Source organism: Rhipicephalus microplus, chromosome 10 (assembly GCF_043290135.1).
Source record: "Rhipicephalus microplus isolate Deutch F79 chromosome 10, USDA_Rmic, whole genome shotgun sequence".
In the NCBI taxonomy this organism is placed as follows: domain Eukaryota; kingdom Metazoa; phylum Arthropoda; class Arachnida; order Ixodida; family Ixodidae; genus Rhipicephalus; species Rhipicephalus microplus.
In genome coordinates this window covers 16147455-16175113 of record NC_134709.1, presented here as the reverse complement: position 1 = coordinate 16175113, position 27659 = coordinate 16147455, and the positions used below count along the sequence as shown (strand labels likewise).

General features: G+C 48.8%; 2 protein-coding genes across 4 annotated transcripts in view; both read right to left on the bottom strand.

The window, feature by feature from the left end:
* Positions 1–317: 317 nt before the first annotated feature.
* LOC119181842 (uncharacterized) lies at positions 318–1829 on the bottom strand. Its single transcript, XM_037433083.2, has one exon. It carries the CDS (start codon positions 1535–1537, stop codon positions 461–463), a length of 1077 nt encoding a protein of 358 aa, XP_037288980.2. The 5' UTR covers positions 1538–1829; the 3' UTR covers positions 318–460.
* Positions 1830–8155: 6326 nt separating this feature from the next.
* The window catches only part of LOC119181843 (uncharacterized), an 83528-nt gene continuing 64024 nt past the window's right edge, over positions 8156–27659 (bottom strand). For 2 of the 3 annotated variants that reach the window (XM_075875109.1, XM_075875110.1), the window contains 8 exons: positions 24447–26101; positions 17390–17551; positions 16525–16635; positions 14562–14742; positions 13232–13337; positions 11823–11956; positions 10083–10347; positions 8156–8770 (listed from right to left, as the gene is read on the bottom strand). In XM_075875109.1, the coding sequence (XP_075731224.1) occupies positions 8761–8770; positions 10083–10347; positions 11823–11956; positions 13232–13337; positions 14562–14742; positions 16525–16635; positions 17390–17551; positions 24447–26101 (2624 nt within the window). In that variant the 3' untranslated portion in view covers positions 8156–8760. Of the gene's footprint in view, positions 8771–10082; positions 10348–11822; positions 11957–13231; positions 13338–14561; positions 14743–16524; positions 16636–17389; positions 17552–24446; positions 26102–27062; positions 27276–27659 lie in introns of those variants that run through there. The other variant, XM_075875111.1, reaches the window with a different exon arrangement.

Here is a 27659-nt window from a genome sequence, read left to right as displayed (position 1 = left end):
GGGACGGGGCTTTAAGCTTTTTTTAAGGTTGTAACAGACTATAAGGCAGGCTTTGCTGTGCTGTGGAGGACGTTACACCGATGGCTACTGTAACATGCTGCGATGCGTTATATACAGTTGACACATTCGAACAGCGAGCAGTATCGTGCTACTGAAGGGCGTTTTCGACTAGCAAAAAAAAAAAGTGTATACTGAGCGATGCTGCGAGGCGTTACTTTCTGACAGAACAGCGTATAGGTCAACAAAGGAAGACTCCAGCTGTCACACGATGTCTTCGAACCAGCTAAAAGGCGAGGAGAAGTACAGCAGTAACTGAATGCAAGCAAAAGAGACCCTTTCTTTTTATGTCAACACTCACACACACACACAACACAAACACAACAAAAACACACACAACACACACACACAAACACCGTTCCTGTCCCGCGGCACGGCAGGTGTTTCTAGTGGTTCTTGGAACCTACGTCTGGCCATAGTCGGGAGGTGGCTGGTAGGGTGCCGCCGCCGGGTCTACAACTGGCACTGGAGCCACCGCCAAGTTCGGCACGTTCGCCGGCATGCCGTAGTACTCGCCGTAGTACGGCACGTAGCCAGGTGCCGGAGCCATGTAGCCAGGTGCCGGAGCCATGTAGCGAGGTGCCGGAGCCGCGTAGCCAGGTGTCGGGGCCGCATAGCCAGGTGTCGGGGCTGCGTAGCCAGATGTCGGGGCCACGTAGCCTGGTTCTGGGCCCGCGTAGCCCGGCTCTGGGGCCGCGTAGCCCGATTCTGGGGCCTCGTAGCCCGGTTCCGGGGCCGCATAACCCGGTTCCGGGGCCGCATAACCCGGTTCCGGGGCCGCATAACCCGGTGCTGGTGCCGCGTAACCCGGTGCTGGCGCTGCGTAGCCGGGTGCTGGTGCCGCGTAGCCCGTCACTGGTGTGGCGTAGTAAGTGGTCCCGTAGGGGGACTCCCAGGACGCCACTGCCGGCAAGCCCGGTGCGTAGGCTGGTGGTGCGGCATACGGGTCGGCCATCGCTGCCGTCGCCGCGTAGTCGTAGCCGTACGCTGGGGCACCGGGCGCGGCGCCGTCCGTGTACCCAGCCTGCATCGGCGCCATCGTTTCTTGAGGGCTGGGCGCGGCCGTCGACTCCGGGACGCGACGCATCATTTTGCGTTCGAGGCCAGCCTGATGGTACGATCCCGCCGCGGCCCCTGCGCCGCCACCTCGGCGCAAGCGCGGCCGGAAGGGTCCGACCCCGCCGCCGTTAGGTGCGACCCAGCGCGCCGGCCTCGACTTGTCTCGAGCCCGCTCGACCCGAAGCAGCGCGCCATTGACGATGGCGCCGTTCATCTCGCGCACCGCTTCGTCTACGCTCGACATGTGTTCGAACTCGACGAACGCGAAGCCCGGCGGGTTCTGCGCCATCCACACCTCCTTGAGCTGGCCGTACTTGCCGAACTCGCGCTCCAGGTCATCGCGGGTCATGGTGCTGTCGAGGCCTCCCACGAAGAGGCGTCCCGACAGTGAGCTGCCGCCTGGCCCGGTCGAGCTGTTCATGGTGACGACGGTAGACGCTCTTGCACGCGGCTCGCCAACGCCACGGGGCTCTTAACGACGTGGCGCTGCTTCGGTCCGAGATCCTCCTGCGCGTGCTCGTCACGGGGCTCGTTCCGAACGTTCGTCTTCTTCTTCTTCACCTTTTCTCATTGTTCTTACCTAATACAGGGCATTGGTCGAGTGTAAGGGGAATTTTTTCTTTCGGTGTATCTCTTCGACAAGCGTTGGCGGCAGCTGCAGTGGCAACCACGTTGAATGGAAGCACGTAAGGAACGCTGCTATGACATTTACGTTGCCTTCCTCGCTTTCGCCCGTCCCGCAACACGCGCGTTGGGCTCTCGTGACCCGTCTCGTGGCATAGCCTCCTATATTTTTTTGTGCCCGCGCATTAGCGCTAAATACATACGCGCCATCCGTCCCTTATAGTTTTGGCGCTCGCCGCCAGATGCCGCACCGATCCCATAATAAAAGCAGACGACGCGGCCTATGCACGCTTGCGTTTATGACGGTCTAGAAACCGTCTACATTGCATTGGATTATGCGTATACGTTAAGAAGTGCGCACACACCAAATTTTTAACACAAGCACTGTATGCAGAATGCAATGTGAGCTTTGTTATTTGATTTCGCGCTCAAAGCTTGAGCACTTTTCGAGACAATGGTTTGACATGAAAATCTTTTGCCAAGTCGTGTTTGTCAGTCACACTCGTCGCGAAGTTCAGAAAAAGTGGGCGGAGAAACTTCACGAGCACAACCTCCAAAAGTTTTTTATGATGTCCCGGGGTCGAGCACTTGAGTTTGTCACGTTTCTGTAGTATTTGCGCGGCGTTGTCAACGGCAGCCTTCAGTGGCTGATTCATCTTTCTCGCTCTTGCGAGGAAAACTTCCGCGTAATTCTTTAGAGAATTTAGAACCATTACGAGCTCAGTTGACGGATACAGGAGTACACCTGGGTGGATATCTCCACATTCAATCAGAACATGCTCCGCCGTTTCCTTATCTTTCCCGCAGCATGTGCATTGTTCTTCTTCTTTACTGAATCTTGCTTTATAACTACGCGTTCTAAGGCAACCCGATCTCGCTTCAAACAGTAAAGCGCTTCCCCTTGAATTATCGTAAAATGCCTCCCTCCTTGTGCCATCACCCAATCCGTCGCAGCTCCCAATGCAGCAGCCTCCCTCCTTATTTCATTTTTGCCCTTTCGGTAGTTACTCAAAGCCGGTTTTTTCTCCATAGCTGCCATCCATTCTCTCGTTTTGCGCCTCGGCGCTCCGCCAGGAGCGCTCGCATCCCATAATAGCTCGGGGGACGGCGCTGAGGGACCGACCGCTCGGGCACAAAGTTATAGAGGAGGCTATGCTCGTGGCCAGCGCAGTGGTGCGGGCTAGTCGGTTTTGAGTCACTTGTAATCTTGTTCTTAACTGAGGTGCGTGAGAAACTGAAGTGCAAAAGGAAGACACACAGCGCAGCTATGTTGAGATGAATTAACAACTCGCCCAGCAGTCCGTGCTCCTGAATCACATTCGTAGCCTCTCCCACCCCACCCACCCAACCCCAGCCACCACCCCCACCCCCCCCCCCACCCAAAAAAAAAGAAAACAGGCAAGCACAGGGAACTCATACACAAGACTGGTACTAGACGGGTGTCTGCGTCTGTTCTTTTTTTTGCGATGTGAATGTGATTACCGTTTAAAGCATTCGCGTGTGCCATAGATGCCGGGTTGTTTACATGCACTCCAGAGCAAAACAATAAAAAAGTACCATGATATGTTGTATAATATGACGTTGCTATATTCGTGAACAACGTTTCTCGGCAATAAAACGAAAGCTGCAGAGCCAAATCTAGTGTATCCTACCGCCAACGAATGTAGTCCCACAATCGTGTCCGTGTTTTGACGCAAAGTGTAAAAAATCACAGCATAACCACGTAGAGGATGATGATGAGTGGGGCGAAGCGTCCGTCTGTTCGCCCGTGTGTCCAAATAGAGGATGCGTTAGTGTGTCCAACCATCCGTGCGGCCGCCCGTCTGTTCATTCGTGCTTCCGTTCGTCCGTCCGTCCGGGCTTGTGTCCGTTGATCTGTCTGTCACTTAAACTAGCGCCATCTGCTGAGGGAGTCATACAACTAGGTGGTTACGAAGCGGTCACAAAGAGACATGCGTGGACAGACCCCCGGCTTTAAGAGCTTGGCCCCTAAAACTCCTCCTTTATTTTCTACATTTTGCCTTCAGAGAAAGAACACAGGACACACACCTGTAAAGCGGCTGCATTCATTTAACTTTTTACGTCGTCACCTTGCGTTTTTGGACGCACGAGAAAGGCTTTCCTTTTACGCACACCATATTTTCCTCTAAGACGTGAACCACAAAACGCTACGCGGCATCTGCGCCGATATGAAATGGCGGTCGTGCGCAGCCATCGCTTTTCTCGTGCAAAACTGGACGCAAAGCTACACGTGCAGAAGCTCCGCCTCCGATCTTTTTCCATCATCGACAAGAAAAGTGTAGGCGCAATGCTTACCTCTTTATTGTTTATCGCCTCTCCTTGTCACTCCTGCGAGTGTCTATTCGAATTCCCCAGCATTTCACCAGCGTGTGCGTGACTGGTGCTACTATTTTGATTGGCTCCGACGTGCTTACATCGCCGTACGGTTGCCCGGAAGAACTTGTACTGCTCGTCATTTTGCGTCTAAAGGAGACTCTTGGTACCGATCTCTCAATCGTTCTTCGAGGACAAGCTGGGTGCCCGTTCAATAACCATGGGCCGTGAATAAAAGTGGTGACCCTCCGCAAAGCAGGCAGCATGCGCTGGAGTTTTCCACGCCATAATGTGCAACTCAGGGATTAAAAGGAGCGAGGATGGGGAGGAGAAAGCTTCATTGAAGCTGGTGGTGCTATACAACTGTTTTTTCCAGTGCTCCGGTCGACATCCATACTACGGAACGTGATTAGTCGAAGCTGCGCCCGGGCCCCTAGAAAAGTCATCTGTTCCTCTATAGTTATGAGCTATTCAGCAGAGTCTCCTCCTAGTACCCCTTGGTGGGGTTGGGGATTGCAGTCGATTTTTGGTTCAGTTGGCAGGCCCACACCAGATGTTAAGTGTCGGTCCCAGTAAGCGATTGTGGCCATTGAGAAGGTAAACGCGACGTGTGCGTCTTCCCTCTTTACTGCCATATACATGGAAAGGTAGGAAGGGGGGGGGGTGTAGAGGCGCGCGAAAATTGACCAACGGAGAAAGACCACACGCAGGTTTGTGCAAAAGGGTAAGACGCGGCAGCAGGGTTATGACATTCGCCTCAATCACAGTCGAACTAGGGTGGACGCGTGAGCGGGTCTCAACTTCTTGATACCCATCAAGGCCGATTACTGTGCTCGGTACCCTTTTGCCATTGCACGGTACCTGTGTCCTTTCCTGTCGTCGCCGATATTGACTCGTGGTTCGCCTCAAATGTTTCGGCTTAATTTATTGAACAGTCTCGCATGTACCTGAGGCAGCTGCTCTGTTTTGTTTCGCGTATTGCCGCCTGTTGTCCTCGGAACACCTTCATTGCTGGTTATTGTCGACGTGCATAGCTAAAACAGCCTGCATAATTACAGTTTCTTTGCTTCTTGCCACAGTAGTTCGTTCTTCCCGCAATCAGACACTGACACCAGACGCCTCTTCTTACTGGTTGGAGTGGTAGGAGGAGCTGCTGGCCATGGTAGCATTGACAATCAGATCAGGTTGATCGACAGGGCACGCAGGGTGGCAACTGCCTTTGGCGACCTGGACTGAGGAGAGCCAGCACTGCTAGATGGGACTTGCGGACCCTCTTGGACCCGTACTACAAACCCATTTCTTTCCTCCGACCTAGACAATGACGCTGCCTGGGCCGGAAACTCGTCGTGGTGCAACATCGCTCATGGCTGTTAATATGAATGTAGGCTATGATCGATAGTAGCGCCAGAACTATATGAACGATCGCAGCGCCAGAGTCCCCTCTAGTTAAATTTAGAAAACTCTGCAGAGTTTGAAACAGCTAATGTTAGGCGCACAGTAGTTCGTTTCCCTACTACCTGGCTGGGGCATGCTCCGAGCACCGAAACCAGGGTAGCAATAAATAAGGCGATGTGCACTTGGCTCGAAAGTCTATTCTGGACACAGTCTAATTCCGCCATATTGTAAAATTTTGTAATGGCGGAACTTTAAGCAAATCAGAGGTCGTAGCAGCTCACTTGGACAATTAGCATATATTAATGGCGGTATTCGGCAATGTCCAGAATAGCATCCCCGATTACGGTATCGCGTTCTACTCTATAAAGTGACGCTCAAGCGTCCTTTATGTCTTTTTAAGGGGCTTTGTGCTTGAACTTTCCCGGCTACAAAATGACCACAGGATCCCTTACGGATTAACTAAAGACGACTGGAAGGCGAGATCTATGTTCTTTTTTTTTAAGTCGATGTAGTGATCCTGTCCCGCCACCCTTCCACACACCCAAACGTGGTGTTTGCACTGCTTTCAAGATCGAAAGCACCTCACGTTGTGTTTACCTTTGACCATGCACCAAGCTACTTGTCGTGAGATGATGTCATTGTGTGACGTTATGCCGCGTCACAGTGACGTACGTCTTTATGACGCCACAACGACACTTTGGCGACCTGTGACGTTGTCGTTGCGTCTACGTCATCACCTGGGGTGTAGCCAGGAAGTGGCAAACCGGGCACGTGCCCCCCCCCCCCCCCGAAATTTTTTTCGTCATGGCATAGAGAGCGAGTAATGGTCATTTTAAGGGGGTGCCCCTCCAAAAAATCAATGTGGTGCACCCCCTCCCCCCCCCTAAAAATTCTGGCTACACGCCTGGTCATCGCGTTTTTTTGTTTGTTTGTTTTTTTACATCGTTTGTCCTCAACACCGTCAGTCCAATTTCCTGTTTGATGGAGTATCTCAGGCGATCGCCTTAAGATCGGTGGTTTTTTTTTTTTTCAAGAATTCATGAACGCCGTGGTGTCGACAATCGCGAAAAGTGGAGCGGATAGTAGCAGTATAATGTAAGCGAGTTGGTAAAGAATGAGCTAATCCCACTTGGTAGCAAACTTGGAAGCTCCCCGTGCAATCATTGCCCATCATGGCCGCTGTAAGTATCTCAAAAATCAAATAAAACTTCTAGCGTGGTCGCCCAGGTTTGGTCGTCAAGAGCGGGGCTCCTCAGACCCTCATGGTGCCATTGACGTCCCCTCATGGGAGGCCTATGCCCTGCCGCCTAAACCTGATGGTTTCTTATAATCAAGTTTATTTTGCTCCCCCTCCTCTAGCGTGGTGTGGAACGTTGTAGCGGATGGGGCGCTGGACCGTTTATCGGCCAATTTCATTGACAGCCCTTCCGCAGACAACAGCAGCAGCCTCTGGATGCGACTATAATCTTCTTGCAAGCTCATGTTTCTTTTAAGGAGTGCATAGACTACGTGCGCCACGTAGACGGATCGTCGGTAAGGACCGTAAACGAAAACGTAAGCAACGTGAAGAGCGTGCTCAGATGTCGTGATGTCGCCCCACCGTGGTGGTCTAGTGGCTAAGGTATTCGGCTGCTGACCCGCAGGGCATCCTGGCCGCGGCGGCTGTATTTTCGATGAAGGCGGAAATGCTGTAATCCTGTGTGCTCACATTTGGATGCACGTTAAAGAACCCCAGGTTGTCTAAATTTCCGGAGCACTCCACTACGGCGTCTCTCACAACTATATGGTGGTTTTGAGATGTTAAACCCCACATATCAATCAAATCAATCAATCAGATGTCGTGGCATTTGTGTCTTTGTGCTTAGCGTAATGAATGTAACGTAATGGACGTAAATATTGCCGGGCACGCGACTTTTACGACAAATGCCAATGCGATCGTTACGTGCGACCAATGGGCAAAGCAGTTTCGGTTTACACTTACCGTTCGAGGGGCTTCCGGCTTCCTCAGTTACCGCGTCTTCATGCGCGTCTTGAAAGTAGCGTGTCTGTGCACTTGGTTTGCTCGACTTGTGGGCATAGGCTACGTGCGTTTATGAGAGCGCTCACCACGTCTCTCCTCTAATCCAACCAACTGCAGCCAATAATGAAAACGCGACCCTCGCTACAATACAATGTTATACCGAGGACGCTACGCTCGTTCCGAGTGATGATTCGCACGTCCTTAAAGAAAACCGTATCATACTTAAAATGATGTGAACATACGTGGTCGTTAGCTACGCAAACGGACGACATAGCCTTTACGCGAACGAATCTTGGGACAGATGCAACAGCAATCTGAACCCGGCTTTATGAAGCACCCACCTGGTGTACTTCGGTCATCTTGTCAAACCTGGGGAAGATAAAAAGGTCTTTTTTATCTTTGTTATTGCCTAACAAAGAAATTTTATTACCAAGTGGTATTTAGCGTGCTCAGTTTTGTATTGACGACACTCTGAGCAGCAAGAAACTGACAAAATGACATAGGTGTCACGGGCATATAGGTTCTTAAAAGGTATGTACGTGTGAGTTATATACTCAGTTTCTGCCGTGTTGCTGCAATACATAAACCAAGTTCTCTGTTACGTTACTATGAATTTTGCTGTGAATTTTGTTGTTATGTAGGGTTCCAATTATATGTCATGGTCGATTCATCATCATCAAATTTATTCCGAAGGGTATATCCGTCAACATTTCTTGGTGGTCATTGGTGTGAGACACTTATCTCGGTACCTTGAGGTGGGCCTTGACGACGTTCTGCGTTGTAGCACTTCCCCTCCAACAAAGACCATTTCGCGTTCACTCCTATAGTCTCTAGAGGAGTTGGTTCAGGCAGCCTACCACCCGGTAACGTGCTCTTCGTCAAGATACAAAATATACGCAATCGAGGCGTGCTCGCTCCGCACACGGCCTGATGACATCTACAAAGAAAATACTAGAACAATAACAGTGCGAGACTGTTCTGGGGGAAACTCGAATTGAAGTTTCGAGCGGCTTCCGGTGCAGTGCGAGAACTGTCCAACTGTACCATAGTTGCCTGCCAGGGCTTGTCGTAACATCATACATTCCACCAGAGCACTTCACCGGGATAACTAGGCAGGCATGGTCACCGCACTGACGTAATCACTTTGCAGCGAGTGCACTCTGTCCGACGGCTGGGTCGAGTGGTGTAGATTTGGTGTCCTTGGACGGAGGACGGGATTAAGTTTCCCGCACAACTTCTGCACGTGGCGCCACGTGGCAATCTGGCTGTCTTCAGGACACCCTGCAAGGAGAGAGGAAAACAAAGAACCACTTGAGCGTCGCTCTGCGAAAAGTTCGTCACAGACACGGTGATATCTAACACTCGTTTGACCAGCAGAACTGGAAAAAAACTAAGGAAGGGCAGGCAAGGACGTCCTCGTCTGTCTTCCTTTTGTCTCTCTTTTTCACTTCCACTGATCGAATCAGTGTTAGCTACGTTGAATACTGTTCAAAGAACCCGTTCTAGGTCAAAACTTTGCCTTCCGGTGTAACGCAGAAGCAGGGTCATTTAACGTGACCAGGAGAACAGGGGAGAGTAGGATATTGACACTTCCAGACTCCCTGCATAATCCGGCACCTTTAAACTTTAACAGTTCCTTTATTATTTTCATTCGAAAACTCTTATATCTTCATTTCGTGTCCACCAATAGCTGTCCGTTACGTCCGCTGCTGTTTCAGAATGTTTACAGCGTTTGACTGCCGACCCCACTAGTGTGGGTTTGATCCCGGCCACAGCGGTCACATGGAGGTGAAATTCTGGAGGCCCATGTACCGTGTCATGTCAGTGGCCGTTAAGTAGAATCAGGTGCTCAAGATTACCCGAAGCACTCCAATATGGCTTGCCTCAGAAATGCATTGTGTGTATTGCGCGTGAAATCCCAAAAAATATTTAGGATACTGAAGATACTTGTCCACCTTCAAAGACTAAAAGCGTCGCAATATAGAAATTAAAGCGCATCTGGTGAGTTCAAGAACCCACAACGGGAAAGAAAGCGAAATCATGTCTTGTCGAGTAATAATTTCATATTGATCAGTTCTCTGGACTTTAGATGGTGAACCATGTCTTCTGCTCTCTTTTTCAGAACTATATTTTCATCTGTCGCGCCTAAATGCATCTTACCTACAGCTAGACAAGACACAAGTTCTGGGGAAGATGGAAGCTTGAAGGGATGAAAAAGTTTTGCATACGGTGTGTCGCCAAAGCCGACGTTTAGACAAGTGGTCTTGTCTTCACGGCTACAACAGTTGTAGCTTTCAAGACAAGATTGCTTGTTGAAACATTGGTCCCGGTGAAACCCCGAGTTCAAGAAGCTTTCGTCTCTCATTTGCATCTATACGCACAGATCTTTGTAACATTTCTACAATCTTCCTAAACTACTTTCTAGACTACTTTCTCTCGTCCCCGCAATGTTTGTGATACGAGACGGGGCGTCTTGAACGATCATATTAACATCTCTTCCTGTCTAGTTGATATTCATCTATGTGTCTTCCCGCTTAAACCCTTAATAAGATACGAATGCAAGCGAAAAAGCATGACGACAACAGAAACACACCCTCCGAAGTGTGACGGATCCTCGAAAAGCAGGCAGGATGAGTAGAAGGCGTCAAACGGGGGTAAAGGCTGCTGGTCCAGGGGCAGCGGCGGCGCCTCGTCGGCGGAGTCCTCTCGGGAACTGAGCGAGTCCCCGAGGTGCTCCAGCGGTCGCATCTGGCGCATGTTGTGCAGTGCCAGGGCCTCCTGTATGTCGTCTTCCTGCTGGTCCATCGATGACGTGCACTGCTGCGGTGGCACGGGGACCTCCAGCGAGTAATGCTGGCCTGCGGGTCGCGAGTGGTACATGTATAGACCATGCCGTAGAGACAACATTCACTAAATTCCACATTCACTAAATTCCACTCTTTCTTTGTGCATAACGTCTGTTGCTAGATAATGCACCTTACGAAGTTTTGCATGGCCTCCGTGATCACAAGTATTGCAAGCTTTTCTCAACTCAAGGGGCTTTTGCGGCGACTCCTGGAGCGGCCCAACGTTTAGCAAACTTCGAACTATGACGTCATAATGACGTCTGAGGAGCGTTTGCACTATGTGACGCCATGATTACGTCAAAGGTGATTTGACAAGTTGACGGTTTTTTTTTTTTGCATTACTCGTGCTGACCCCGACGCGCCCGGTCAATTTTCACGCTTGATGAGGCGTCTAAGGCTTTCGCGTTAATTTATTTTCGCGTTAATGTAATCAAATAGTGTATAAACAAGCGTTCTGCTATTCGGCGCTTAACAATTGTGTCACACAGTCACCTTTCATTGTAATAAAGCCTGTTCCGGGTGGATTTCTTAATCATAATTGGCCATTTTATGCTACTTGCGGAAGTGAGCCAATCACGGCTAAGAATTCGATGCGTATCAGGTTTGATCGCAATCAGAGATGTCCGAGGAACACGAGTGCGTTCGAAGGGTATTGTTCGAGGGGCTTGTTTTTCCTCTATTATACACAAATAACTAAACCAAAAATCAAGCCTAGTAAAGCATGTGTGACATTATTTGTTATTTCTTAGATGTAGTGTTATGCTTCTTCAAGAAAGGAAAAAAAAATCAGCTTACGGACACGTACACAAGAAGAGAAGACTACCTACATATGCTGGAACTGCCCACTAGGAGACTATGCAGCGTGGTTGCGTCGTCTTCTCATCTTGTGTATGCATCCTTAAGCTGATTTTTTTTTTCGTTTCTTCAAGTACGTACCAACAGGCCCAGCCAACAGATTCTCCTGCGTTATGCTTCTCAAGTCTTTGATTACATTCTTTGAAATGAGCTTCGATGAGCGATATTAATCAATGCTGCTATTGTGCGTTCTCTTTGCATTCTCTAAATATCTTGCACTAGAAACCTACTTGATGTTATTGTGGCGGCAAGCCGTGCGATGATTCGAAATCTTGACTTCAGGTGCGTTTCCGTTTTCACTCTGCCATCGCTGCAGTTTAGAACGCATTTTACTTTTGCTATTCAATGAGGATAGAAAAGTATCCTCGAGCTTGCGAATATCTTGGCTTCTAAACTTCATTCTTACACGATGCACGATGAGCAGGGCACATTTTTTTTTTTTTTGAAGCGTAAGAGAAAAGCAATGCGGAAAACCAAAGCGATGCCTTCTCAAACTTTTTCTTTTATAATGCATCATACTGGACACTACTATAATCATACCGCTGCAGGGTTTCTGTATGGTATGATCGAGACGATGTACAAAAAAAAGTATGAAAGACAAACAAGTTGGATGTCTCAGAACGCGAGCTCACCTCCTGCGGTCGTGAAGTGGGCTTCCGAGCGAGGCACTTCGAGCAGGACGCTGGTCGTAGGGCTGCGGGGCAGGCTCGTCTCCGTGAAGGAGCTCGTCCGGAAGAGAGGGATCGGATAGCCCTGAGGGTGGAGTCTGCGCGCCCACGCAATCGCAGCGATCACAACTCTCGTCCTTGTATACTATAGAAAAGTACTACACTCGCGAACAACTCAACGATTGGAAGGACATCGAACGACGGCAGTGCCGCGTTTATTGTCTCACCTCTCTCACCGTTGATTCACGTCAATTTCACGCTGAATGAATGTCAACGTCAAATTTAGTGCAATCATAATGATAGCTGGGGCTTTACGTTCCGAAACCACGACATAGTTATGAGAGACGTCGTAGAGGTTTACGACAGTTTTGATCATCTGGTCTTCCTCGAGGTGCTCCGACATCGCAAAGCACACAATGCTCTAGCATTTCACCTCCATCGAAATGCGACCGCCGCAGTTGGAATTGAACCCGCGACCTTCGGGTCAGCAGCCGAGCACCCTAACCGCTACATCACTGCGGCTGACAAATTTAGTGCGGTACCCGGTGGAACCACTACAAGTCTTACGTTGCCTAATTGTGTCACAAGCAATGTTTTCTAGCCTTCTTGATGCGCTTAAATGCATGTTACGCTTTACTATTCTTTTTCACTGCTTACGTTTACATTCTTGTCCCGTGTCGAAGCAGGCTCTGCTTCGTAAGATACATAGCCGAATACGCCATTCTCGTTTCTTTTTGATGCCCTTTGCCGTTTTAGTAGTGTTCTGGTACACCCTTGATGATGTCCTAGTTGAAGACATCAGCGGGAAAATGTCCCGTTTCCTGGCTCTATCTAGCACTTCTAGCGAAACCTGATTAGGATTGTATATAGGCCGGGACAACTGTTGTTGCAAGAGAGAAAGCCTCCGAGATGAAGCCATTAAGGCCGGGATGCATGTGGCGTTGCATTGCGAAAGAGGATAATCGACAAGTTAGGCCGATACCAGACACTGCATTAGGGGAAGGTCTTGGAGTTATGATTTTATTTACCTCGATTGTCCTACAATATAAGTACTAGGTCTGTCCATTCGGCGAGTTCGTATAGATTCATAATTATGAAACGCCAAATTATGAAAATCGTGAATCGTTCAAGTACATACGAGTCATGACCACGGCAGAGGCTGAAAGTGCACGCTCGCCCTTGTAAACGAAGGAGCAGGCCGTGGTCATGCAAAGCACATCGGCGCTTGTGCCCGTGTTCATGGCGCAGTTTCGTAACTACGTCCTATGTGTGTTTAGTTGTCACCACCAATAACGGGAAACGGGCATCGTAATATACAAACGCGGTCACGCACTTGTAAGAGCGATATCCCTTCACGAATGCGAGGCACTCACTTGTCGTCCGAGATTCCTGGACTCCGGGCGTAACGGCTGTTGGGTGACGAGCGGCTACGAATGTCGTTGTCGCTGTGGCTCAAGTGAAGCAGCCGAGACCCAGGGCCTGCAATGCACATTGCAAAAGATATCACTTGCAGTTTGACGAGCTAGCAAAACTACGGCTTCAACCCCCTCCCCGTTTTTTCAAGAGCCTATAGATGGATCATCAAACGCGACAAGTGGCCGCTGGCGTCAACACGGCAAATATAAATGATCGTTGTCACATGATGGCATCTCAATATGGCCTTATCATGACGTCACGCGGTGATGTCACGTGACATCGTAGCTTGGTCAACCAAGGTGGGCCGATCTTGGAGACTCTGTAAGGCCGCGTTGGTTGCAGGAAGCTTTTGTTATTGTGTGTGCATGGTGAGGGGGGGGGGGGGGGTTGGATTGTTTAAATCAGTACAGTCGACTGAGTTTTTACCTTCGAATCGTCATAGAAAAATGCATACGGAACCTTGTAAATCTGAATTCGTAATATTCGTGCGCGGCTGTATTTATTGAAGCTTTCGAGTGTTCTATTCTTGTGCGTACTCTTCATTATAATTAATAACTACAATATAAAAAACTGTCACGATGCAGTTATTGGTTGAACGTCCATACTCTGGATTCCAACACCTGCCCCGGCAAAAGTCAACAATGCACCCTTCAGGACTCGTCAAACTTTCCGCCATAGACTGCTTAAATTTAGACGCTAGTTTTGTGTTATGGGGAATGTATATGCTACATAAATTTATTGTCTCTTTATTTGCTTTTATATCGCAGTCGCATCCGAGTTTGAGTTTTTTTTTTTTTTCGGGAAATGCCTGCATTCTCTCTTGATGAGTCTCTGTCGTTTACAGGAGGGGGGCAGGTTCGATGCTCTTTCAAATTACACGTCTTCCTCTAGCTGGTTTGATATATCAGGCCTGCAAATTTCTCAATTTCGTCGCTGCATCCATTTTTTTTTTCATCATATACGGCTTTTCCTTTCTCATTAGTAAAGAATGGCCGTCAAATATTAGGTATTGCATGCTCACGAAGTCTCAGTCGTTTTTTTTTTTCTTTTCATTCTCATGACCAAGGGGCCCTGATCGTTAAGACGAAGCTCATGATCAGATGAACATACCCTACAGAAGTGATATATAGGAGGCTGACAGCCAATCGCGTGTTCCAACTGGCCTAAAGCGAACTCGACAGAGCTTCGCGGAGTATCGTCAGTTCCCGCCAAATCTCGCTAAACGTCTGCGCTCACGGGGCATACAAGGCGTTAACATCAACAATTTCACACCGAGTGGTGCCCCACCTGGCCTGTAGTCGTTGACGGAGCTGGCACCCGGAGAGCGTCCAATGCCGCTGTCCGCGTGCTCTAGTTTAGGTCTGTCTCGTAACGAATACGCCGGCTGCAGGCTTGGATCGAGGCCAGTGTCAGCCATGCTTCCTGGGTTGCCACTTCCTACCGAGTTGGGCTCGTTCTCGCTTCGTATCTGCATGAACGATGAGGGTACAGTGGTAGAATCATAGTTTAAGAAACACCAAAGTATTTGCCCTGATTTATTGAACTCCTGATCATTAACTATAATTTTTGGGTGGCATGTTCTATAGCTCAATAGTGGTCGGTAGGAAGAAGAAGAATGCCTTATTTTTCAATGAAATTATTTACAAAACATTTCTGCGAAAACACACGGATCCGTAGCTGATATGGCTAGTTAAGGATTCATTACAAGCGATGCATCTTGTGGTTTAATTAGCGAGTACGAAAGTTACGCATAATTCCATCACAAATAACACAACTAGATACGTTCTTCTAGGGGGAAAAAAGAACAGAAATAATGTGACATGTACGTTCATTTCAACGACATTAATATGGCAAGTGCTAACTTCACGATAGAAAGAGTTTCCTGAGTGACTGCATCATATCTGGCAGGCATTTAATTAGAGTACGGATATCATTTCACATTTTAGCAGCAATTAAGGGTATTATTCGACGATCGTATACATTGTGTACTATCGGCAGATTTTGTTGTTCGGCGTTCTGAGTATCACCTCTGGGTTGTAATAAAATAGATGCGTGAAAGGGTACGTTATTTTTCATTATTTTTGTACTAATTTTGCGCCTTTGAATTGCCTAACGATAATAAAAGGCATTATGTTTAGATTTCTGAAAAGTTCACCTGATGGTGAATTCTTGGGTGCTGAATTGCTGTTACAATCGTTCGTACAGCTCCTTTTTGCAAACTAGTAATGACCGAGCAATATGAGGCATACGTGTAGTTCAATAGGTCAATGCAATAGGTTAGGTCAGAATGAAAAACGTTAAAGTATAAAATGCGGAGTACGTGTGCGCTAAAATAGTTTCTAGTTCTAAATAGTGTAAAGCATCTAAAGCTTAGTTTTTCTACACAACTTGTCTACGTGTGACGTCCAGTGGAGTGAATGGTCTAATGTTACACTAAGGTAAGCGTATGCGTTTACTTTATCAGTGGGTGTTTCCCCGCAGAACAGACCACGTGTTCCAGGTATGCACTTTTCGGTTAGAGGTGAAAACAACGTACTTGGTATTTTTTCTTATTCAGTAATAAGTTGTCTTGCTTAAACGACTGCGAGGTCATTTGCGTTTCTTCATTGTCTAGTGATTCGGTTGCCCGAAGAGAGTGATGGATATGTGAAACGTTTTGGTGGTACCGTGCAAGCGTTGCACACTTAGCTAGGTTATTGATACGGCGTATTGTACTACGAGAATTGTAATGCCGTCGATTTCACTGTCATGTGCTTCTATCTATCTATCTATCTATCTATCTATCTATCTATCTATCTATCTATCTATCTATCTATCTATCTATCTATCTATCTATCTATCTATCTATCTATCTATCTATCTATCTATCTGTCTATCTGTCTGTCTATCTATCTATCTATCTATCTATCTATCTATCTATCTATCTATCTATCTATCTATCTATCTATCTATCTATCTATCTATCTATCTATCTATCTATCTATCTATCTTTGAAAAACAGTTCATAGAAAGGTGACGTTTTCTTCCTGGGTATGAATGTGGATTATTTTCACCACATGGCGTACATTACATATTGTATCGAGGTACGATGCAACTAATTCCCACACACACACGACCATAGCCATAGCCAGAGTTATTTGTCGGTGCGGGTGAGGTTCAGTTGAAGCTCACCCGCCCTGAGATACAAGCCTGTCTGTGGCCCAGCTTGAAAATTATTTTCCTCTCTTGCAGCATTATGTGCCATCCTCACCTTTTTTCTCGCTGCGTCTTCATTGGAGAGGTGGTTCTTGTAGTGCTTTCGTAGTGAGCTGGGGTCCGTGTACCTCTTGCAGCAGCCAGGAATCATGCAGGCGTACGGCTTCTGGAGATGTAGAAATACGCAAGATGAGAACTCTTCTTCTTGGGCGAGTTTGTGTACGTTCATAACTGAATTAAGGCACGAAAATAAACGCAAACTCAGGGGAGGACACAGAATACAGTGCCACTAACAACCCATTTAATTACAGAAATACGTATGCATACCTATCCCGGTCAGCCCGTGCGCAGAAAAACATTTTCACGTCAACGGTGGACGAATAACGCATGCTCAATGAGCTTTTTCTCGCATTTACAATACAATTCGACACGTCTGTAGTAAACGATGTCAAGGAATGGACGATTGTAAGGGAAGAGTATGACGTGGACAAGCGCTACCAAACGAAGGGAACATGTCCGACCTAGAACATGTCATGCATTTCTCGGCCCTCGTTCATCAAGAAACGCACACTATCCCAAAGAACCGCCCTTCGTATAACGGTGTGACATTGGCACTTTGATCACTATTAAGGCCAGTCCGTATCAAACTTCCAGATCACGATCAAAATGCTTGTTATGGCTACACGGTCCAATCTAATCCGGATCGAGTTTGGTGCAACGTCAGCCAAATCACGATCACGCAGCCAAATCAAGATGCACCGATTGTCTTGATCTCAATCGAGTTTGATTTTGATTAGAAACAATCGTGCAGCAGCCCTTGAACTGGATAGAGCTTAATCTATATTGGTCCTTATCGCGATCTCAAGTGCCCGCACGACACCGGTATTATTGACGTGTCTCAATATTTGGGAGGACCTTACCGTGTCCTGATGTGTTCGCTGATGTTTGGCGCGGTCCGAGGAGTTGCTGAACGCCTTAGGACAGCCCGGGTACTGGCAGGAGTACGGGCGTTCACCCGTGTGCGAACGAAGGTGAATCTTGAGGTTCTCCAGTCGGGAAAAGGCCTTGGTGCATCCGTCGAACTGCGAGACGCGCATGCGTGCACCGTCAGTAACACAGTGAAAGCCGACCCGAGTTTGCACTGCATTTAGAATGTGCCACACGAGTAGCACGTAGGGGCGAGTCGCAACACATGATGCTCCGAATGCTCAGCGCGACCCAGAGTAGAAGGAAACAATGGTTGGGGTAGAAGGAAGGCAAAGACGACAGCGTGAGCGGTATACCTTCCAACTGGTTTATTGATCCGCGACTCTGACGATGCGTTAACACCTAGAAAATCATTAGGCGCACAAAACTAACGAACAAGACAAACAAAAGTACGGTAACATACTAGCTATACCACAATAAAGCAGGATGGAATTTAGTACTGCGTGATAAGGAACGCTCTCTCCAAATACTGAGAGAGTTGGAGAGGCGTATAAAAAAGGCAGTAAGGATAACCGTAATTGGCTGCTCCAAGTTAGAACAGAAAAAGGGGAGAAGCTTATAGAAATGACGAGGACGGGTATAACGCAGTGATAATGGGTAGTGGAACCAGCAGTTTTCGTGGCTATTTTATTGACAGTCTCAGCATTACTGACTTCAGCAACCACATCAGCACTTTTGCAACGGCCCATTTTGTCACGACGTGTGAGGCCTGTTCCAATACATCGGCCTAAAGGTCTTGAAGGAGAGTTCATGGCTTCTGCGGATGTCTATGGAAGTTGGCGTCATCTTCGACATAGATGGGAGCACAGGACGCTTCTACGATAATGTGGCAACATTGGAAGAAAATTTACACGTCTAAGCACCATCATAATGAGGAGGAGGAGGAGAAGGAGGTACAAAAATGGAGCATTAGAAATAAGAGTTGTGTGCTACAAGTGACATGTGTGTGGTTTTGTGCGAGTCTGGTTTTTTATTTTGTGTTTCTCTGTTGGATTGTAAAGGGCTTTACAATGCCCTCGTGATTGATGTTTAATGATTGACCACCAAAAAATGCTGTTGGCACATGTGTGTTGTGGCTTACGTATTTTCTGTTCTCCCGAAAAAAAAAACGGCCGCTCTTTTTTTTTTTGTGCCTGTTTCGTTCTTTTGGTTGGGCTTAGTCGTCTAATTTTTTTTCCTCAACGTTCTGTACTAACCTTCTCAGCAACAATCTGTTCTAAATGCGATAAGAGATGAAATCGACGTAGGCAACTCCACTTTGTATTCAAGGCCGGTGTATAGTCAAGTGATTAATGAACAAAAACAATATCGGGAGCACCATTTTGATGACAGAGTGTGCATTCAAATGCTGTGCACTCAAAGTGCTCGGAGCAGTGTTAGCACTTTGGAGTATGGAGCACACTCTGTATTGCTTAGTGCGTCGTACTTTAAGGCAATTTTCTAGGATTGTGATTCTTGCTAGCACTCGCCGCTTCTTACGATCGTTAATTACTGTAAGGTCAAAACAGCCTGCTGGCTGAAAAAGACTGGTTTGTCCAGGCTACGCCGTACTATAAGCCAGTAAGTGGGTGGCCCATCTCCTTGATATTTATGAAACTTCCGATGAAACACGAGTAAGAAAAAATAGTTCCTATTTTATTCTGAATGTTCTAATGTTTAGGCGCACGAGCATTGGGACATTACAATATTTTATTACAGCGGCTGTATCATTAGCTAAAATAACACCAACGGCAAACGCCGGAAAATGTAACTTCCACATCGACTCACGAAACGAGGCCAGTCTTTCTACAAAAGTCGAACTCCTTTTCTTACACTTTATCCTGTCGAACGACTCTTCGTGAGCTGTCATTGCAAGCACTATGGAAAGGTGGGCGAGTCGATTATCACTCGTGATGTAAAAAGGATCCTCTACGTTTGTTATGGCCACTGATACAAAACTATTCAAAAAAGAGGTGCCCAGAAGCCAGTCACAACTGGCGGTTCTTCACTCCACCATATATACTGCCAAATGGCTTTACGGGTACACACGACGTTTATCCCTCTTCATGCGTGACGCGCAATGTCTAGACTGTGTCTAGACTATGACGTTGCGAGGAAGCATCTAAATTTCGGCTTGTTTCTGACATGCGCTGTGGGTCACACCAAGACACGGAAATGTTTATACTATCTTTCCGCGGGCCGTGACAGACAGACGTTTTTCTTTTCCTGCCAACCGCAGCCATTGGGAACGTCAGCCTCTTTTTTTTTTTTTTACAGAACAGTCGTCGTCAACGAAACACGCTACCTTAACTACTCATACCCGTCATATTAGCCACGCCATGTGTTCCGCACAGCGAGTTCCCAGGCTCCGACGACGACGAGTCATTGCTGGCGCGGTATAGGAAGCTATACAGCGAACCGCCCAGAAGCGGCAAACTACACTTTCGCATGCATCCACGTGTAAGCCGCATTGCAGCAGAGCACTGAATGCGCAGGCACGCGTGGTAATAAGTCCCAGACTTTCCCACCGCTGTGGCCCGTGAGAGTCTCGCTGCTGCAAGAGAAAAACACGTCGGAGCCCAAACTTCAGCCCCCAGAAGACCTTCGCTACCACCACCGGCCCGACACCACCCTACCGTACCCCCAGCCCCTCCCCGCGCTTCCACTACTGTTCAAGAACCTGCTGCTGCCACTGCTTGACGCCATGACGACGCGCCCCTTTCACGTAACGCGATACGACGTGGCCCCTCTCTTCGCCAACCTCTTCTTTTTTATCGAGTCTGGGTGCTACGGCCGCCGTCCTCCTGGTATGCTAGGAAGAAGGGTGACGCACACGGAGCCGGCCCGAGGCGGTGCTTCACACGCACCAACGCCGTCGCAACATGAAAATGGTAGAAGCAAATGGACTGTTTAACGGAGGGGAGATGACTATTTAAGGGCTTCAAAAAGAAAACGAATTACTCTTTGCCCCTTGAGCGGTGGCTGTTCTTTACACGCACATCAAGTGGTTCTCTTTGCATGACGCCACTTTTACGGCACTCCTACTTACATCTTAGGAGGGCTTGTGAAAAATGACATTTGCAAAAAAAAAGTTAAGAAAAGAACATGTAATCGCTTTAAAATAAAAGGTATGGAAAGAACCACTTTTTCGTTCGTATCAGGCGTCGGACTGAAGCCGTGATGAGTGTTTTATAGGCGAGGTTCGAGGTCTCCCCTCCGCATCTCGTGTCGCGAACTTCGGGACCATTAAAAAACGACGCGGCACATGTGTGGTTTGGTGTGCGCGTCCCTAAAGGCGTTACATCTTCAGCGGCGCCACCGGTGCGGCTGCGCAGCCCGTGTTTGTGTTGTTGACGTCGTTTTTTGTTTTTTTTTTGCGTCGCTGTCGTGCTCGCATCCACGTGATGCGCTTCGTTCAGTGAACCTATGGTGCGCACTCTGAACTCTTGCGCGCCTTTTTCACTTACTTAAAGTGTCGTCCCCCGACAACAGACAGAGAGCAGCGAGGTGAGAGAGAGAGAAACTTTATTTGCGCATACCGTGGATCATTCCAAATGGTCGGGCCCCTAATCCAGGGCTCCGCTGGCCCTAGCCATCATCGCTACCCGTTGGACCAGCCAGCGCTGATCAGCAATGGCCTAGCTGGACAGCAGTGCCTCCCATTGTTCCTCTGTGTTATTCATGTTGTGGTGCTCTTCACTGTGATGTGTACACTCTCACGTGATGTGAAACACGTGGTAGTAATTTTCGCTGGCCCTAGCCATCATCGCTACCCGTTGGACCAGCCAGCGCTGATCAGCAATGGCCTAGCTGGACAGCAGTGCCTCCCATTGTTCCTCTGTGTTATTCATGTTGTGGTGCTCTTCACTGTGATGTGTACACTCCCACGTGATGTGAAACACGTGGTAGTAATTTTCGCTGGCCCTAGCCATCATCGCTACCCGTTGTACCAGCCAGCGCTGATCAGCAACGGCCTAGCTGGACAGCAGTGCCTCCCATTGTTCCTCTGTGTTATTCATGTTGTGGTGCTCTTCACTGTGATGTGTACACTCTCACGTGATGTGAAACACGTGGTAGTAATTTTCGCTGGCCCTAGCCATCATCGCTACCCGTTGGACCAGCCAGCGCTGATCAGCAATGGCCTAGCTGGACAGCAGTGCCTCCCATTGTTCCTCTGTGTTATTCATGTTGTGGTGCTCTTCACTGTGATGTGTACACTCCCACGTGATGTGAAACACGTGGTAGTAATTTTCGCTGGCCCTAGCCATCATCGCTACCCGTTGTACCAGCCAGCGCTGATCAGCAACGGCCGAGCTGGACAGCAGTGCCTCCCATTGTTCCTCTGTGTTATTCATGTTGTGGTGCTCTTCGCTGTGATTTGTACACTCCCACGTGATGTGAAACACGGGGTAGTAATTTTTTGGGGGGAGGGGGGGGGGGCTTCTTTTTGGGATGGTAACTTTTAGCTCTGTATGCCACGGCGAGAAAGTTTTTAGGGGGGGGGGGTGGACACAGGTTTGGTGTACCACCCCCTGGCTGTACGCCAATGACAGTGCAAGAGCACATACACACACATACAGAGCGCCCACTTTCAACAATTGGCTATTTCGAAATGATCACAGTATTTATACACACACTATGCGCTGCCACAGGTCCTCAATGTGTGGTCGCATTCAAGTAACGTAACCCTTTAGGTGACGCACTTTTCGCCTGCACTAACACACTAACGCACTTTCGCCCTAACGCACTTTTCGCCTGCTTTCCTTGGCCTCAATGATTATTCTTATCGATTTATCGTTGATTGTGGCAACAGCCGAGCAGGCACTAAAGAGTGCGGATTATACATAGACAATCCAGGCAATGAATCGCGCTCTCTGTGTGTACTGTTCCTCCGTCTGCTGTTGTGGCCGTCGCGCCTTGCACCTTAATTATTATAAACCGGTACGCCCAGTCAGGCATTCTTACATCCTTCTTCGCTGTCACATAAGTATGCAGCTAATGTTCGTGTTCTTTGATATCTCATATTCGTCGCGTCGGAGCCATATTAGTCAATTACCTTCCGTCAGTCATGCTTTACAGACATTAGTGCAATGTTCACAGGGTGTTCAGCTTTTCAAAAGAGATAGGCTAGCAGCAGAATCCGGCGTTTTGTTGCCATAACGGCTGGTGCGCTGACTGTGGCATACAACCCACGTTGGTGGTCTAGTGGGTATGGTGCTTGACGGCTCACCCAAAATCGTGCGATCTAATCCCTGCTGAGGTTGAAGACTGGGCGTGTTGGTAAAGCATGATTGTAGGCTTTGGTGAAGACTTTGTTGATTTTGTAGATTTTGTACAGGAGCCTCTGTCAGGCAATACGGCCTTTAGCTCCTACTCCTCTTTCTGTATCAGAAAGAAATAAAATAAGCTTCAAAATTCAAACTTCAAACAAGCTCTAATTGTTAGATGATTGTAGACTTTGGTGAAGACAAGCACTTTGGTGGGTGTGTACCTTTCTCGTGTCCCGTCGATCGCTCACGCTATATAGTGTATAGAGTGATCTAATCCCAGACCGCAGCGGCCACATTTTGATGAAGGCAAAATCGGGAGGGGCCGTAAAGGCCCGTCATCGAAATATCCGCAGTCCTCCCTGGTAATGCGCCAGATGTTATAGTATACAAACTTGCAGCGAATATTGAATCCTAAGCGCTTGATACAAGTGCTTCAGATGTTATTTTAATCAGTGTTCTTGCTTTTTGTGAACGGTACTTGCACGCCCATTGCGCAAGCAGAGCCTGGTGAAGTTCCCATAACACATTTCACACCTTTTTAACCGTCGAGTTCCAATGATACTCACAGGAAAAAAAACCAAGGAGTAGCCGTTTTTGTGAAGGCAAAAACAGCTACATGTGTGAGGATGGGTGATTGATGATGATTGCTTGCAGCCTGCAGTAAAAAGTCAGGTGATAAACTAAACTTGCACCTCTCCACCCCCGGCAATATTTTTCTTAAATCTATTTATTTGATGACGCTGATAGGTCTAACCAGCATCGCAACTCAAGACCAATAGTAGTGAAAACATACAAAGCAGCGGCCATGTGTGATTCCGGGAGCTCTCACCAGTCTTGATAAAGAATGAGGTGGCTGCGGCAGGTAACAGTAAAACACCTCGCAACAGCATACGAAGTATATGAAATTCAAGAGTATCGCTACGCGACAGCTTCGTCGCATCACGTCTGAGCTCCTGCGCATTTAACGCCACAGCTGCCGCAGATCTCATTTGCCCGTTTTCCCAACGATTGGCGCTTAGACGCGTATCTGGGTATAGGCAATAATAATTACGAGGAAAAAAACATTATCATCTATGGAGGGTGGGCAGGTACAGGGGTTATTCTTCCCCTCGCCTGGCCCAAAAGAAACTACTGGACTTTTTTAGTAAAGTTTATTCAATAAAAAAAGCGGCTAGCCACGTTGTTGTAGAATGATCGAAGGAAGTCTCTTACGGCGACCTCTGGAATAGAGTTGGGTCGCTATAAAGCTATATAATAGCTTGCTGCGTTGCACAAATTGCTTCCTTGCTGGTCCAACTGGGGGCGATAATGCAGTTCCTTCACTGGCATGGCGCCCATGTTCGTGCTCTCGTTTACATATATGCAAGCTCACTACGTCACGCCACTGACAGAAGTACTCCACTGCTCTGGTCTGATTGCCTTGAACATGGAAGTGCTTTTCTGGACACATTTCATATTGAACTCTTTTGGCACATTCGTAGTCTTCACGTTCTTATTTCGTACTGGATTCGTACGCCCTCCAATTAGCTTGATTAGCTTGACAATTTCCACCATCATGGCGGAAATTGTCAGCATGGCATATTTGATAGTGCAAGGAATATTAGCCCAGTGTTAAAAATCAGGAGTGTTTTGGCACTTCTCTTTGTGCACCCAACACGGGCGCGTTTAAGTCGGTACTTCTACGAGGAAAATGAACGATAGAGGATGCTTTGAAAATAAGGTAACGCAGCAGCTTACTCACCGTGCACCGGTTGGGCTTCTCGCCGGAGTGGACGCGCATGTGTATGAGCAGCTTGTAGCGGGCGTTGAACGGCCGGTGGCGGCGCGGGCAGCTCTGCCAGAAGCACGTGTACTCGTCTCGGACCTTCTGGTCTATGTGGCACGACTCGATGTGACGCACCAGCATCTCCTGGTCGTCGAACAGCGCCCGGCAGTCGATCCACTGGCAGTCGTACGACCGTGGCTGCTGGGATTGCTGTGGTTGCTGCGGAAACAGCTCGCATCCCGTCGTTGAGTCGACCTCTGCCAGCTCTGCGGCGTCCGCCGAGCCGGTGCTCTCGAAGCTCGAGTAGTTAGAAGGCTGACTGCTGTCGGAGGAGTACATCTTCTGGAAGGCAAGCTTTCTAGCCATGTGCTGGTCGTACGAAGGCGGCGGTGGCTTCTGCAGGTCCACGAGAAGGGACGCCACGCTGGGAAGGGGTTGGGTCGAGTCGACCACCGCTTCGCCGTACCCGATGGCCTGCGATGCGGGACCAGCGCGCTCGCTTGCTCCGTCGGCGACGACCGCCACAGGTAGCACTTTATCAGCTTCTTGTTGCTGGACAACGGCCAGATTGTCCTCGGGTTCCAAGAAGTCATAGTCTCTGAAATCGACCAGTGGGTCCACCTCGTCGATAGCCTGTAGGACAAAACCAGTGTTGTCGAAGGGAGAGCTTGGTTCTTCCTTGGCTGCCATCTTGAGGAGCGTCGGCGAGTATGGCGTGCTTATGCGGTGCTGTGCGTTTCCGCGTGGACTGGATGGTCTAGCCGAAAGATGGCCATACGCACCTAAGGCTGCGGTCGCCGTCGCCAGGCTTGACGCTGCCGAGGTAGAGGAAGGACCGCGGTTTCCATTGAGATACGCTACCAGTGAGGTGGGCGACGAGCGGATGATGGTGTTTAAGTCCATGCCGTCCGTAGATGTGGGCGATATGGACAGCGACCTCTTGCTCCGACGGCTAGTGAACGAAGATCTAGCAGAGCTGCGGTTGCTGGTGAACGTTGACAGTGTGGGAGAAGAACTGGTCATGGCTGACAGGTCTGAGCAGCTTGACCCCACGTCTGGCGCCATCCTCAGCTGTTCGTCAGCTTCGAAAAGTGCAGCCACGGGAGACTCTTCGTCGTTCACGCTCTTACAGACGTCTTCCCTGGTGGCTGCGACCTCAGGAAGAGAGAACCGCTGAACCTCGAGGTTGTCGCCCCTGACCAAGGACCCGGCTGGACTCGCGGCGTCAAACACTTGATCGTGTTGAACGAAAAGACCCAACGAACTGAGGTCTTCGCCGAAAGACTGCTTCTCAGCCACGAACACCGAGTCCTTAACGTCACCGACTATGCCGTCTTGAGCGAAGAATTCCTCCTCCTGGAAGTCCGCGAAGCAGTCGAATGGGTCCTCGGGGCTCGCCGAGTGGGGCACAGAAGCCGAGTGGCCCGAGGTGTAGGATGAGCAGGGGCTCGGCACGAAGCAGCCCTGAGACGAGACTATGGCACCGTTGCCGCCGCAGGAGGGTAGGTCGCGAGCACAACAGTCCTGAGATGGCGACAGGTCGAGGTGCATCGCGGTCACTGCCTTAGACCGGGTCAGCCGGGCTCGAGGTCGGCTGCGCTCCGAAAGGCACTTGAACTGCTGGTCCTGGACTGCGAGTAGACACGACAGAAAACATATTACTACTTGCCAAATTTATAACTCAACACCTATACACGAGGAAGATTGCAGATATGAGGAAGCTGCATAGATTATTGCAAATTACAGTTTTCAACATATGAGCATGTGCCAACATTTGATACCGGAATAAACAGGTAACCAGGAAATAAGGGAGAGAGGTTAACTAGACTACGTCCAGTTCACCACCCTAAAAACATGGGAGAGGGGAATAAGGTTCTAAGAGAGGGAGAGACGAATGTCACAAAACCCACAGTGCAGTGCACGACAAGCGGTCGCCCAATTATGTTGCTTTGATGTGCCACTGGAAAGCTCCTGTGAATTTCTGTGCTGGTGTGCTGGTAGGCCAGGCTTCCAAGAATTTTCCGTGGTGAAGGGAGACAGCTGCAATCTCTTCCGACAATATTAGGCACCTGTTGCGCAGACATTATTTGTGTAGTCAACCTATTGAAAAACAACCCAATGTTGAGCATGGGGTCAAGGTCCCGATCATAGAAGTGGACACCAACGTCCATTGTATACTTTTCTGTAAGACACCATTGGTGGCACACAAGTTGATGCAGTATTCAGATCTTCCATGTTACGTTTTCATACTTTTACATAAACCGTTCTCACGTAAAAGGTCCGCTCTATTTCAACAATTTCACTGATGGCGAGTGCCTAGACCAGCAAATCCTGTCATTTCCATCTCATTGGGTACCTGCTGTGTTGTTTAAAAGTTCATCTGCTCTAGGCATTCTCTGTGGAAGTCAGTAAAACAAAAAAACACAAAAAATAATCACCAGAAATGCTGGGAATAGCTATGGTTAGGCATGCTTGATGGCGGGACCTGCCCTGAACACTCTCATCGTACTGCCACATTTGCTTGAATTGCGAGTAAAACGGTGAAATAACAATTTCACTTGATGATTATGCCACTTATATCGCTTTACTTACCTGTCAGTTCATGATTACTGAGAACGAACTAAGGGTATCCTCGGTATGGGGGAACAGCAACGATTCTCCAGCCGGGCGTCAAGCGCGGAAGTGCATCGAACGCATCCGACCTCTTCGCGCAGATCTCGAAGAGTCGGTTGAACTCCGCGCTCGCGAACTTTTGGGACTCGTAGCGCAACAAGACTCGGTGCGCAAACTCCGCCCCCTAGCCGGTGTCTCGAACCTCTCGTAAGGAGCCCGCGAGGAGAAGGAAGCGACCAATCCCGCGCGCCGCTCGCTCGTGCTACGGCTTCTTCATCGTCGTCTTCTTCTTCGTCCCTTCACCGCGTCGCATGTGCTTCGCCTTTCTTTTGTTTTATGTTGCAACTGGGCGCGAGCAGCACTTGTAGAAGGGACGTTTCGGCTCACGACGACGGGTACCACTGCACGTGTGTGTGTGTGTGTGTGTGTGTGTTTTGAACTTTGTTGCTTGTCCGGGCGCGCTAACTTCGACGGCTCCCGACTTGAATCCCGAGTGCGCGCGTCTGAAACCTGAAGACTCGAGCACGTGCGACGTATGGGGAACGGCAATGCAAAACAGCACACTTGCTTCCTGCT